The sequence below is a fragment of the Bufo bufo genome, chromosome 1 (genome assembly GCF_905171765.1).
Source record: "Bufo bufo chromosome 1, aBufBuf1.1, whole genome shotgun sequence".
NCBI lineage: Eukaryota > Metazoa > Chordata > Amphibia > Anura > Bufonidae > Bufo > Bufo bufo.
Genome location: NC_053389.1, coordinates 187,221,665 through 187,235,147, shown reverse-complemented (window position 1 = coordinate 187,235,147; position 13,483 = coordinate 187,221,665). Strand labels below are relative to the sequence as shown.

At 44.9% G+C, this 13,483-nt stretch overlaps 1 protein-coding gene across 2 annotated transcripts in view; it reads right to left on the bottom strand.

Annotated features, from left to right (window-relative positions):
• LOC121002125 (sarcoplasmic reticulum histidine-rich calcium-binding protein-like) overlaps positions 1 to 13,483 on the bottom strand; it is a 54,203-nt gene that overhangs the window by 19,985 nt on the left and 20,735 nt on the right. For both annotated transcript variants that reach the window (XM_040433448.1, XM_040433459.1), the window contains one exon: positions 4,248 to 4,336. In XM_040433448.1, coding sequence (XP_040289382.1) covers positions 4,248 to 4,336 — 89 coding nt within the window. The remainder of the gene's footprint in view (positions 1 to 4,247; positions 4,337 to 13,483) is intronic.

Genomic DNA, 13,483 nt, shown 5'->3' with positions numbered 1-13,483 from the left:
ATATTTCAGAGCTGCAACATCACTGGAGTGCCCAAAAGCACAAGGTGTGCAATACTCAGAGACATGGCCAAGGTAAGAAAGGCTGAAAGACGACCACCACTGAACAAGACACACAAGCTGAAACGTCAAGACTGGGCCAAGAAATATCTCAAGACTGATTTTTCTAAGGTTTTATGGACTGATGAAATGAGAGTGAGTCTTGATGGGCCAGATGGATGGGCCCGTGGCTGGATTGGTAAAGGGCAGAGAGCTCCAGTCCGACTCAGACGCCAGCAAGGTGGAGGTGGAGTACTGGTTTGGGCTGGTATCATCAAAGATGAGCTTGTAGGGCCTTTTCGGGTTGAGGATGGAGTCAAGCTCAACTCCCAGTCCTACTGCCAGTTTCTGGAAGACACCTTCTTCAAGCAGTGGTACAGGAAGAAGTCTGCATCCTTCAAGAAAAACATGATTTTCATGCAGGACAATGCTCCATCACACGCGTCCAAGTACTCCACAGCGTGGCTGGCAAGAAAGGGTATAAAAGAAGAAAATCTAATGACATGGCCTCCTTGTTCACCTGATCTGAACCCCATTGAGAACCTGTGGTCCATCATCAAATGTGAGATTTACAAGGAGGGAAAACAGTACACCTCTCTGAACAGTGTCTGGGAGGCTGTGGCTGCTGCTGCACGCAATGTTGATGGTGAACAGATCAAAACACTGACAGAATCCATGGATGGCAGGCTTTTGAGTGTCCTTGCAAAGAAAGGTGGCTATATTGGTCACTGATTTGTTTTTGTTTTGTTTTTGAATGTCAGAAATGTATATTTGTGAATGTTGAGATGTTATATTGGTTTCACTGGTAAAAATAAATAATTGAAATGGGTATATATTAGTTTTTTGTTAAGTTGCCTAATAATTATGCACAGTAATAGTCACCTGCACACACAGATATCCCCCTAAAATAGCTAAAACTAAAAACAAACTAAAAACTACTTCCAAAAATATTCAGCTTTGATATTAATGAGTTTTTTGGGTTCATTGAGAACATGGTTGTTGTTCAATAATAAAATTAATCCTCAAAAATACAACTTGCCTAATAATTCTGCACTCCCTGTATATATATATATATATATATATATATATATATATATATATACATATTGTATAACGCCACCTGTTATGTCAGATATTACATTCTCAGGTTCTACAGTCAGGTCCAAAAATTTTGGGACATCAACACAATTGTGGCACATATGCAAACTGTTGTAATTCCTACACCGTTCACCTGATTTGGATGTAAATACCCTCAAATTAAAGCTGACAGTCTGCAGTTATAGCTCATCTTGTTCGTTTCATTTCAAATCCATTGTGGTGGTGTATAAAGCCAAAAATGTTAGAATTGTGTCAATGTCCCAATATTTATGGACCTGACTGTATATATATGTACACATTCCATAAGTAGGGGTGGCACTCACTTGGGTGAGGGGCTATAATTTAGACTGGACAGGACAAAGGAGGTTTTGTAATGAATTTCACATGTTGGCTATACGTTCACTAAGAAGACCACTAACTAAGTGATCTCATGCTGTTCATGCATGATTGTATCCAATGAGGATTAGACCTGTATGTATAGTATAGGACAGGGGTACTCAACTGGTGGACCGCGGTCCAAATACGGACCGCGGCCGCCAGTTGTCCGGACCCCGGCCATCCTTCAGAGCGCTCCTCCTCTCCTGCACACTGTACCGTGCAGGAGGAGGAGCTTACCGGCGCACTTCCTCCTGTCCCAGAGCGCAGTGAGACAGGGCTCCCTCCACATGTAGCGCTACTCCTCTCTTGCACACTCTGGTACGTGCAGGAGGAGGAGCTTACCGGCGCACTTCCTCCTGTCCTAGAGCGCAGTGAGACAGGGCTCCCTCCACATGTAGCGCTCCTCCTCTCCTGCACACTCTGGTACGTGCAGGAGGAGGAGCTTATCTACACACTTCTTCAGGCCCCAGGGGCGCAGTGAGAGACGGCTCCCTCCACATGCAGGCACCAGCGCTTTCTCCCTCAGTGCGCTCACAGGTCCCTCCTCCCCTGCAGCAGCGGCAGCACGTAAGGGAGCTTCAAGCTCCAAAGGACACTTACGTGCTCCTGGAGAGGGGAGGGACATCACCACTGCCACCAATGAAATAAATGTCACATTTGGGAAGGAAGGGCGGCGTGGAGAGGGCTACAGAGAGGCAGGAAAGGACTCCAGTCAGTGTCGTGTTCCCATCTCTCCTGGGCCATCTTCTTTAAAATTAAAGGTAACCTGGGGCATTGGATGCGGACCCCTTAGTTTCAATGGAGCGGAAAAAGATGCAGACAGCACACAGTGTGCTGTCTGCATCTCTTGTGGCCCCATTGTAATTAAGGGGTCCGCATCCAATCCCCCAATAATGGGAGTTGGATGCAGAACAAAACTATCATATGTCTGTTCTGTGGCTTGGGTTGCCACCCGGCCAGTAGTTCACCAGCAAGGCTGGTATTTTAGTTCCCTTGCCGGTGCCAGAATTTTCCTGTAATGACTGTTAAGGTACTTTCACACTTGCGGCAGGACGGATCTGACAGGCTGTTCACCCTGTCAGATCCGTCCTGCCGCTAGTTCACCGGACTGACACTCCCCATTGACTATAGCGGGAGTGGAGCTACGGCGCAGCATGGCAGTGCACGGCGTGAGGCCACCAGACGAAAAAGTTGGACATGTAGTACTTTTAGTCTGGCGGCCTCTCACCGTGCTGCGCCGTAGCTCTGCCCCCATCCCCATTATAGTCGATGGGCACAGAGCAGCGGCACGGCGAAGTAGTGGCAAGATGGATCTGATAGGGTGAGCAGCCTGTCGGATCCGTCCTGCTGCAAGTGTGAAAGTACCCTTACTAATGAGCGCTTCCATCATGGAACGCCCATTAGTACAGCCGTTACCTCCACCGCTACTTGTGCTAGTAAAAAAATAAATAAAATTACGGTACCTCCACCTCCATTTGCTCACGCTGTGGAGAACACTCCCTGCTGACTAGAAGCTCAGGACAGGACCTACAAGACGTCATCACGTTGGAGCACCGGTCCTGAGCTTGCTGTCAGCAGCGAATGTTCACCGCAGCCAGGTGAATGCTAATTAATTTTTTATTTTTTTTGCAAAAGCAGAGAAGGGGGGCACTAATGGGGGCATTACTCTTACTGGGGGCACTAATGGGGACATTATTCTTACTGGGGGCATTATTCTTACTGGCCACTAATGTGGCCATTACTAATTCTGGGACTTACCCGGGGCGCTGCACTATAACTTCAGAGCGCCCCAAGCGCATGGATCACATGATCGCATGGCATCTTTACTGTTGGCGTTCAGCTCGGACCTTCACCTGACTGCAGACCCAGGTATGTGGACCTTTAATAAAACTAGTTGAGTGCCCCTGGTATAGGATGATCATGTATACAAGTCGAGCATTTCCTTTGTGTGCTGATAGTTTTATTGCCATGACATAGAAACATAGAATGTGTCGGCAGATAAGAACCATTTGGCCCATCTAGTCTGCCCAATATACTGAGTACTATGGATAGCCCCTGGCCCTATCTTATATGAAGGATGGCCTTATGCCTATCCCATGCATGCTTAAACTCCTCCACTGTATTTGCAGCTACCACTTCTGCAGGAAGGCTATTCCATGCATCCACTACTCTCTCAGTAAAGTAATACTTCCTGATATTACTTTTAAACCTTTGCCCCTCTAATTTAAAACTATGTCCTCTTGTAGCAGTTTTTCTTCTTTTAAATATTCTCTCCTCTTTTACCTTGTTGATTCCCTTTATGTATTTAAAAGTTTCTATCATATCCCCTCTATCATATCAGTTTCTATCATAGTATTCTACAACACTGTTTTGTGCATAACTACAAGATTTCAGCATGCAATAAAACTCATAGGGGTTCTTCATACCTACCTAATCAGTGGAGTTGAACACTGTCTGATAAGTAATCAGGAGTAAGTAACACTGTTCAATACAGACTAGTACACCTCATATTTGCTGCCTAGTTATTGTGTCAGAACAGGCCCTGGACCCTGGGAGGGGGGACATGCTCTACTATCACATGAGAAGACCTCAGCATCAGAAATGACACTTGGTTCATGGGGGCCCTGTTACTGATCGTCAAGTTATACCTCCGTTTGTTCAGGCACTAGTGGTCTTTGTCTTTCAAAATCTCATCAATCAGTCATCGACAGATTTTCAAACATTAGATAAGTTACCTTGCAGAATGCGCAGTAGCGGCACAGTGACCCGTCTTTGTATTCTTCATCATCATCGTCATCGTCATCATCGTCGTCATCGTCATCATCTTAAATGAAAAAGATACAAAATTCAAGGGGTTGTCTCATCTCATCTTGCCATTATTTGACAACTGTATGCTGAAAATAAATGTCTCCTAGGTATGGGTATTACAGTATGAAAGCCAAGGGACCAAATCTTTTTTTCACCAAAATCTGATACATCTGAAACCACCAAAAGGCATATAAATTGACAGAGTTGCTTCTGGCCCAAGTATAAAAGCTAGGGCAGACCCAATTATGGATGTAGAGATGATGGCAGAAATGCAGTGTCCATGTTCTTATATAATATACTGGACTACTATTGTGTAAAAAAAGGAAGTGAAAAAGGAGCAACTAGAGATGAATGAAGTGTTGGAAAATTCAATTCGGCTGCTTCGCCAAATTTTACAAAAAAATTTGCTTTGTGACGAATTACTTCATCACGAAGCGCATTTTTTTGTAAATAGTGGGTGCAATGACAGGGAGCTGCGAGAGCGCCGCTACTCATCATTGTACCCCTCAGATGCCGCGACATCTGAGAGTAATAATACAGTTTAAAATGAACAGAAAAAAAATTAAATCATACTTACCGCCTCCATTTGCTCGAGACGGGCCGGCCGCCGCCATCTTGCTTGAAGATCTTGCACGAAATCTTGCACAGCCCGAGATGACTCACGCCGGCCAGCGTGGTGACGTCATAAGATGGTGGCGGCCGGCCCGTTGTGAGCAAATGGAGACAGTAAGTATGATTTATTTATTTTTTTACACTATGTCAGGTTAAATTGATTCGCCACCACGAAGCACGAGGAAATTCGTTGGATTCGATTCGCTCATCTCTACTGGCAACAAAATGTCTCCCCATAAGGAGAAGTGAAGGCTTGCATGGCGCAGGCGCTCTGAGATGAGGAGGCTCGCCTCCTCAGAACTCCCTCAGTGCGCCTGCGCCGATGACATCACCGAAATAGAAGACGTCATCGGCGCAGGCGCACTGAGGGAGTTCTGAGGAGGCGAGCCTCCTCATCTCAGAGCGCCTGCGCAGAATGAACACAGGCGCGCGATTTTTAAAATGCCGACAGGGCTGGCCGGAGGAGGAGATCCCGGCTGGCCCTGTCAATCAACACGACGAGGGGGCGGTTTTCTGCAGCTGCTACCAGCAAGTAGCTGCCCTACTTGCTGGTAGAGACCTAATTTACATATTATAAAAGTTCGTTTTTAGAAGAAACTGCTAAATCAAAGTAAGTAACACCATTATATTTTCATATATCGCAGGATAAGTAATTTAACTAGCCCAAAAAAAAAAATAATGACTTTAGTGGGGTGACAGAAGCCCTTTAAGTCTCTCTCGCATTCATTTAGAGAGACAGATGAGGACGACTGAAAGACATAGGGATTTTACAGACATGGACACAGACTGCGGCAGTGGGTCACTACTTTATGTCGGTAATCTTCACGAAGTCTAGAAATAAATATACATTTTTATGTCACGAGGAGTCTTCCTATTGCATTGTGGATACATATAACGCTCATTGGTGTTTAGAGGTTCCACCAATATGTGACAGGACTTCAACGAGCACAATGTAACACTTCTTTGTGATGGCGCTGTAAACAGTTGCTTCCTGGTTAACTACTCCACCTCCTATGATCATCTTATGTTCTGGGACACAACCCATCGAACAAAAAGAGGTTAAAGAACCCCTTTAATAAATGCACAAATCAAAATGAGATAAACATATATTGATATTAACATTAGATTTTTATTTATACCTGATTTTTGTTGAATTTGAAAACAATTATAGAGCCTCCACCCTCTACCTCCCCACAAAACAAAACCACACATCTTCTCCAGTATTTGCAGCATTAAGCCTCATGCACACGACCGTATTTTTTTGCGGTCCGCAAAAACGGGTTCCGTTTTGCCGTGACCGTTTTTTCGTCCGTGGGTCTTCCTTGATTTTGGAGGATCCACGGACATGAAAAAAAAAGTCATTTTGGTGTCCGCCTGGCAGTGCGGAGCCAAACGGATCCGTCCTGAATTACAATGCAAGTCAATGGGGACGGATCCGTTTGACGTTGACACAATATGGTGCAATTTCAAACGGATCCGTCCCCCATTGACTTTCAATGTAAAGTCAGGAGTTAATATACCATCGGATCGGAGTTTTCTCCAATCCGATGGTATATTTTAACTTGAAGCGTCCCCATCACCATCACCATGCATTTTTTTTGCTGGTGAAATAAATTCCACTGAATTGAAGACAGGAGAGTGCTGCGGTTTCTTCTATATGACGCATCCAAGGGGGAACTTCTGACTGGCTCCCAACACGGCTGGCACCACCACAAGATAAGACTTGAATTTTTTGTTGTGCTGCTATACGCATTTTTTCCCATCACCATGGGAACGCCTCTATGTTAGAATATACCGTCGGATTTGAGTTACATCGTGAAACTCAAATCCGACAGTATATTCTAACACAGAGGCGTTCCCCCCCTCCCCTGTAGTTAACTCATTGGTGGCCAGTGCGGCCGGCCCCCCTCCCTCCCCTATAGTTAACTCATTGGTGGCCAGTGTGGCCGGCCCCCCTCCCTCCCCTGTAGTTAACTCGTTGGTGGCCAGTGGGCCCCCCCCCTCCCTCCCCCTCCTAATTAAAATCTCCCCCCTATCATTGGTGGCAGCGGAGTGTACCGATCGGAATCCCAGTTTAATCGCTGGGGCTCCGATCGGTAACCATGGCAACCAGGACGCTACTACAGTCCCGGTTGCCATGGTTACTTAGCAATTTGTAGAACCATTATACTTACCTGCGAGCTGCGATGGTCTGCGTCTGGTCGGGAGCTCCTCCTACTGGTAAGTGACAGGTCCGGCCGGGAGCTCCTCCTACTGGTAAGTGACATGACCAGGGGAGGGAGGGGGGCCGGCCACACTGGCCACCAATGAGTTAACTACAGGGGAGGGGGGGCCCACTGGCCACCAATGAGTTAACTACAGGGGAGGGGGGGGGCCGGCCGCACTGGCCACCAATGAGTTAACTACAGGGGAGGGAGGTGGGGGGGGGCCGGCCACACTGGCCACCAATGTGTTAACTACAGGGGGGGGGGCTGCCCCCTGCTGCCAGGCAGCAGGGGGCAGTCATGTACACAGTTCTGTTAGTATATTCTAACCTGAAGCATCCCCATCACCATGGGAACACCTCTGTGTTAGAATATACTGTCGGTTCTGAGTTTTCACGAAGTGAAAACTCAGCTTTGAAAAAGCTTTTATGCAGACGGATCTTCGGATCCGTCTGTATAAAAACTAACCTACGGCCACGGACACGGATGCCAATCTTGTGTGCATCCGTGTTCTTTCACGGACCCATTGACTTGAATGGGTCCGTGAACCGTTGGCTGTGAAAAAAATAGGACAGGTCATATTTTTTTCACGGCCAGGAAACACGGATCACGGATGCGGCTGCAAAACGGTGCATTTTCCGATTTTTCCACGGACCCATTGAAAGTCAATGGGTCCGCGAAAAAAAAACGGAAAACAGCACAACGGCCACGGGTGCACACAACGGTCGTGTGCATGAGGCCTTAAAGGCATTGAAGGAGTTTTAAGGATTTGTCCTCAGGATAGGCCAACATCCCGCAACTCCCACCGCTGTTCCACAGTAGCTCCGATGATGGAAGCTGGCACCATTGTGTAGTGGACAGAGTTGCATGGCCACTTCAGAGCTCAATCCACTACACCAGGGGTCAGCAACCTTCAGCACTCCAGATGTTGTGAAACTACAACTCCCAGCATGCAAACTTACTCAGCTGCTCTTGTAACTCCCATAAAAGTGAAAGGAGGATTCTGGGAGTTGTATTTTCAGAACAGCTGGAATGCCGAAGGTTGCTAATCCCTGCACTACACATAAGGCTACATACACACGACCGTATGTGTTTTACGGTCCGCAAATTGCGGATCCGGAAAAAAAAAAAAACTGTTGACATCTGTATGCCATCCATTTTTTTTTTTGCGGATCCATTGTAACAATGCCTAAAACGGACAAGAATAGGACATGTTCTATTTTTTTTGCGGAACGGACATACTGATGCGGACAGCACACAGTGTGCTGTCCGCATTTTTTGCGGACCCATTGAAATGAATGGGTCCACATCCTATCCGCAAAGAAAAACGGAACGGACACGGAAACAAAGAACGTTCGTATGCATGTAGCCTAACGCTGGGTTCACACCTGAGCGTTCTGAAAGGAGCGCTCTGTATGCGCGATTGTACGGGCGTTTACAAGCGCGCATACAGAGACAAGCGAACGCTCATTGTCGCGCGTTCCCGAAAGTCTATGTACGGGAACGCGCGACAAACGCCCAATAAAACGTTCAAGTACCTGTTTGAGCGTCGGGCGTTTTACAGCGCGATCGTACGCGCTGTAAAACGCCCAGGTGAGAACCATTCCCATAGGGAAGCATTGGTTTCTCCTTGTTGAGCGTTTTACAGCGCGTAGGAACGCTCAGGTGTGAACTGGGTGTAAGGGTCCATTCACACGTCCACAAAATAAGTCCGCATCCGTTCCGCAGTTTTGCGGACCCATTCATTTTCAATTGGGCCGCAAAAGATGCGGATAGCAAATTATGTGCTGTCCGCATCCGCACTTCCGTTCCGCTGTCCCGCAAAAAAATAGAACATGTACTATTCTTGACCGCAGCCCAGGACAAGAAAAAGCATTTCTATCATAGTGCCGGCCATGTGTGGTCTGCAAAATGCATAACACACATGGCCGGTGTCTGTGTTTTGCGGATCCGCAATTTGCGGACGGCAAAACACACAACGGTCGTGTGCATGAGGCCTTAGAAAGAGCTGTGTAGTTCCAGTACTGGAGCTACCCAGATAGAAGCTCTTCAGCTGTCAGATAATGATGGCATAGCCTTTATGGAAGCCAGTTTAGAATTCTTTATACTTGCTGCTGTCATGAAAGCTCAGTGACACATTGTATTGTGCCCCTAAATATAGCCCCTCAGAGAAGTTTTGAGTTTTTTTTTTTTGTTTTTCTATGATAATTTTTTATTAAATTGCAGGAAAATGCTGAAATGTTTCTGTAATTTCATAAGAATCACAGCTAAAACCACAACAAAGCCTCAGCACCCTAATAAAACCCTTATTGAGATGAGAAACATGATAAAGAGTGCACAGTGGCGTACATAGAGAAGTAAGGGCCCCATAGCAAGGATCATACCAGGGCCCCACACAGGACAGAAGAGTTTCTACCTAAACCCTGTTCAATGACTCTTGGACCATATTTTCCACTGCCTCATTTGCTAAAAGTTGTTCCTTTAGACCTGACCAAGTTTGCACCCCAAGTAGAAGAGGGGATGATCCCAACTAAGACTGGGCCCCCTCTTGCCCTGGGCCCCATAGCAGTCGCCTGCTCTGCCGCTATGGTAGTTATGCCCCTGAGGGTACAGTATAATGCTGAAGCTGCACCAGGGCCCTGTAGACAGAGAGTCCCCCAAATTACCTATCCTGAGTTGCATGAGGACAGTTACATGAGTTGCACAGGACTGGACAAACCCTTTGAATTACAATCCACTAAAGAAATTGTCACATCATTGGAGGACTTAGTTTAACCCTTTCAGCCCCAGAGTTGTTTCTTTCACTTCCTATTTTTCTAGAGCCCTAACTTTTTTTTTTTTCTGTTCACATAGCTGTACGAGGGCTTGTTTTTCGCGGGACAAGTTGCACTTTCTAATTCTATTTAACACTGCATACAATGTAGAGGGTAGCTGAAAAAAAATTCAAATGGAGTGAAAATGTAAAATAAAAGCAATTTTGCAACAGTTTTATGAGTTTTGTTTTTATGGCGTTCCCTATACAGTAAAACTGACCTATTACTTTCATTCTCCCAGTCAGTACAATTACGGTAATACCACATACGTATAGTTTTTCTTTACTGAAAACAAAATTAAAACTTTTTTTTGTACAGCGATCTGTACTTTTCATTGACACAATTTTGGGTTGTGTATGACTTTTTGATCACTTTTTATTCAATATTTGTGGGAGCTGAAGCGTCAAAAATAGAAAATCGGGCATTTTGACTTTTTATACCATTTCAACGTTTGTCATATGGGATAAATACTGTTATAGTTTATATTTTTCAAAACTTTTTTTTTTTACACTTTTTTATAGTTCTCATAGGGAACTATAATAAGTAATCATTAGCTTGTTTCTCTCATTAGCATTGGAGTCAATGAAGATTAAACTGTGTTCCTATGGAGCCCTGTCACAGGCAGATTCTCCATAGGAACTAATGTGCGGCAGCCTCATGTCATCAGGAGTATAGAGGCTGCCAACCACATCATCCTGTTCCCCTGATCCTCGCACTCTTCCGTGTTTTTTGACCACGGCACCTGAGGGGTTTAAAGGGATTCTGTCACCAAGTTTTAGGCTATAGAGCTATAGAATGTAAATTAGTCTTGTAAGGTGACCAAGGGTCTGTACGAACCTTCCTGGTGCCCAGCCACGCCCGCCTGTGAAGGAGCCCAGCACCGCCTATGTCCTCCGAATCTCCTCCTTTCGTCACCGATAGATTGCCGTAATCTCGCGATGCGCGAGCTCGCGCATGCGCAGTGCCGGTATAGTGTTCCTTCCCTGTGCTGGCATCAGCCCCAGGGAAGGAACTGCGCATGCGCGAGCTCGCGCATTGCGCATCGCGAGATTACGGCAATCTATCGGTGACGAAAGGAGGAGATTCGGAGGACGCAGGCGGTGCTGGGCTCCCTCACAGGGGGGCGTGGCTGGGCACCAGAAAGGTTAGTGCAGTCCCATGGGCACCTTACAAGGCTCATTTACATATCTCTAAAATCCTTTTTTAAAGAAAATAAAAGCACACAGCCCTATAGGACCGGTATATTGCAGACATGCTAGCGGCGATCTAGCCGTGCATGTCCGTATCTCTATAACCTAAAACTTGGTAACAGAATCCCTTTAATGTATCCTATCAAAGTTATCATCGATTGTATACATTAGGGCCAGGTGTCTGCTGTTTAAAACAGCAGGCACCCGGCTGCTATGGCCCGCGCCGTGCTTGCGAGCGGGTGCCATCTTTAAAGTCCCGCCCAGCGCCGTACATGTAGGGAAGGGGTAAAGAAACTCTACGTAGAACACTTTACCTAGCATTGGCCCATTCTAGCACATAGACTATGCTGTCTACAATGCATTCAGAAAGTCTTCAGACACTTTCACTTTTTTCACATTTTGAGAAAGTGAAAACAAAAATCTTTCCTAATTTATTGAAAAATAAAAAACTAAAACTTTGCATTGACTTAAGTATTCAGACCCTTTACACAGGACTTAGCTGAAGCACCTCTGACAGTGATTACAGCCTCCAGTCTTCTTGGGTATGATGCCACAAGGTTTGCACACCTGGATTTGGGGATTTTCTGCCGTTCTTCTCAGCAGATCCTCTCAAGCTCTGTCAGGTTGGATGAGGACTATCAGTGGACAACCATTTTCAGGTCTCTCCAGAGACGTTGAATTGGGTTCAAGTAAGGGGTTCAGTTGGGCCACTCAAGCAGATTCACAGAGTTGTCCCTAAAGGCCTCTTTACACTGCCCGAGGTTTGGGCAGATTATCGCTAATTAGTGTTCTGGTTGAATGTGTGTGTTTTCATGGATGTCTTTATTCTGTTAAGGAGTTTCCTGCTTTACTCCTGAGACCTTCTTACTATCAGTGTCTATTTGATAGATCATTTATAGTGGGATAACTTTAATATAGAAGGCTCACAGTGTTTCTGCCAGTTTGTGGGGATGTGTACTTGGTTCTTTGACTTTTGTATTTTAAAATTTCCAATAGCAAAGGTCTGATAAAAAAAAATAGCAAAAATATCTAAAATTCTATTTTCACTTTCTCATTAAAGAGAACCTGTTAGGTTGACCATGGTGTCTGAGAAGAAGATAGCATGTTATAGAGCAGGAAGGTCGAATAGATTGATATGTAGTTTAATAGGAAAATATTCAGTAAAACATATAATTTATTCAATTAAATCTGTGCTTGCTCTGGGCTTTGAAGTAAAGGAGGTGGTCCTATCAGTGATTGACAGCCTTCTCTCTATGACAGGGAACACGGAGATAGCTGTCACTGATAGGACCGCCTTCTTGACTTCAACACCTGGAGCAAGCACTGGTATAAGTAAATGAAATACAAGTTATACTGAATCTTTACCCATAAAACTCTATATCAATCGGCTCAGCTCCCCTGCTCTATAGCATGTTGCCTGTGGATTATTTAGTATTTTCATGGTGACAGGTTCCCTTTAAGGGGGATTGAGTGCAGATTGATGGGAGAAAACTTGATTTTTTTTTATATTTTTATTTTTGCACAAGACATAACAAAGTGTGAAAAAGTGAAAGCGTCTGAAAACTTTACACTTATAATGAGAAGCTCAAGTTCGTTGACAAAGACTACCATTCTTGAAGAATTAAAGTAAATTTAGAGTACATTTAAATCACCGTAATTTGGTTTTCCTTCTCAGAGGATTTACTAAAGACACGGATCAAACACATTTCTTTACTGTCTTCTCATTTGTCTCTAACTACAGGCAATGAGGAGAACAACTTAAGGTTGTGTTCAAAATAATAGCAGTGTGTTTTAAAAAAGTGATTAAAGCTCAACATCTTTCTAATAGCTTTGATTTCCATACACACAAATGCATTGGGAACAGTACACATTCTATTCCAAATCAAAACATAAAATTGAAGAAAAGTGAATATTAGACTGTTCAAAAAAATAGCAGTGTTTGTATTCTTCTTTACAAACTCAAACATTCACTATATAAACTGAAAAATGTTTGAAGATTTAGCTTTTCTTTGAATCACTTAACTAATATTTAGTTGTATAACCACTGTACATCTGTGTTGCATGGAGTCAACCAACCTCTGGCACCTGTGAACAGATATTCCAGCCCAGGATGATTGGACTACATTCCACAGTTCTTCTCTATTTCTTGGTTTTGCATTTTTTCTGCCGCCCCACTAGTTATCTACTGGATTAAGATCCGGGGATTGGGCTGGCCGCTCCATAACGTCAATCTTGTTGGTCTGGAACCAAGATGCTGCACGTTTACTGGTGTGTTTGGGGTCGTTGTCTTGTTGGACACCCATTTCAAGGGCATTTCCTCCTCAGCATAAGGGCTCATGCACAC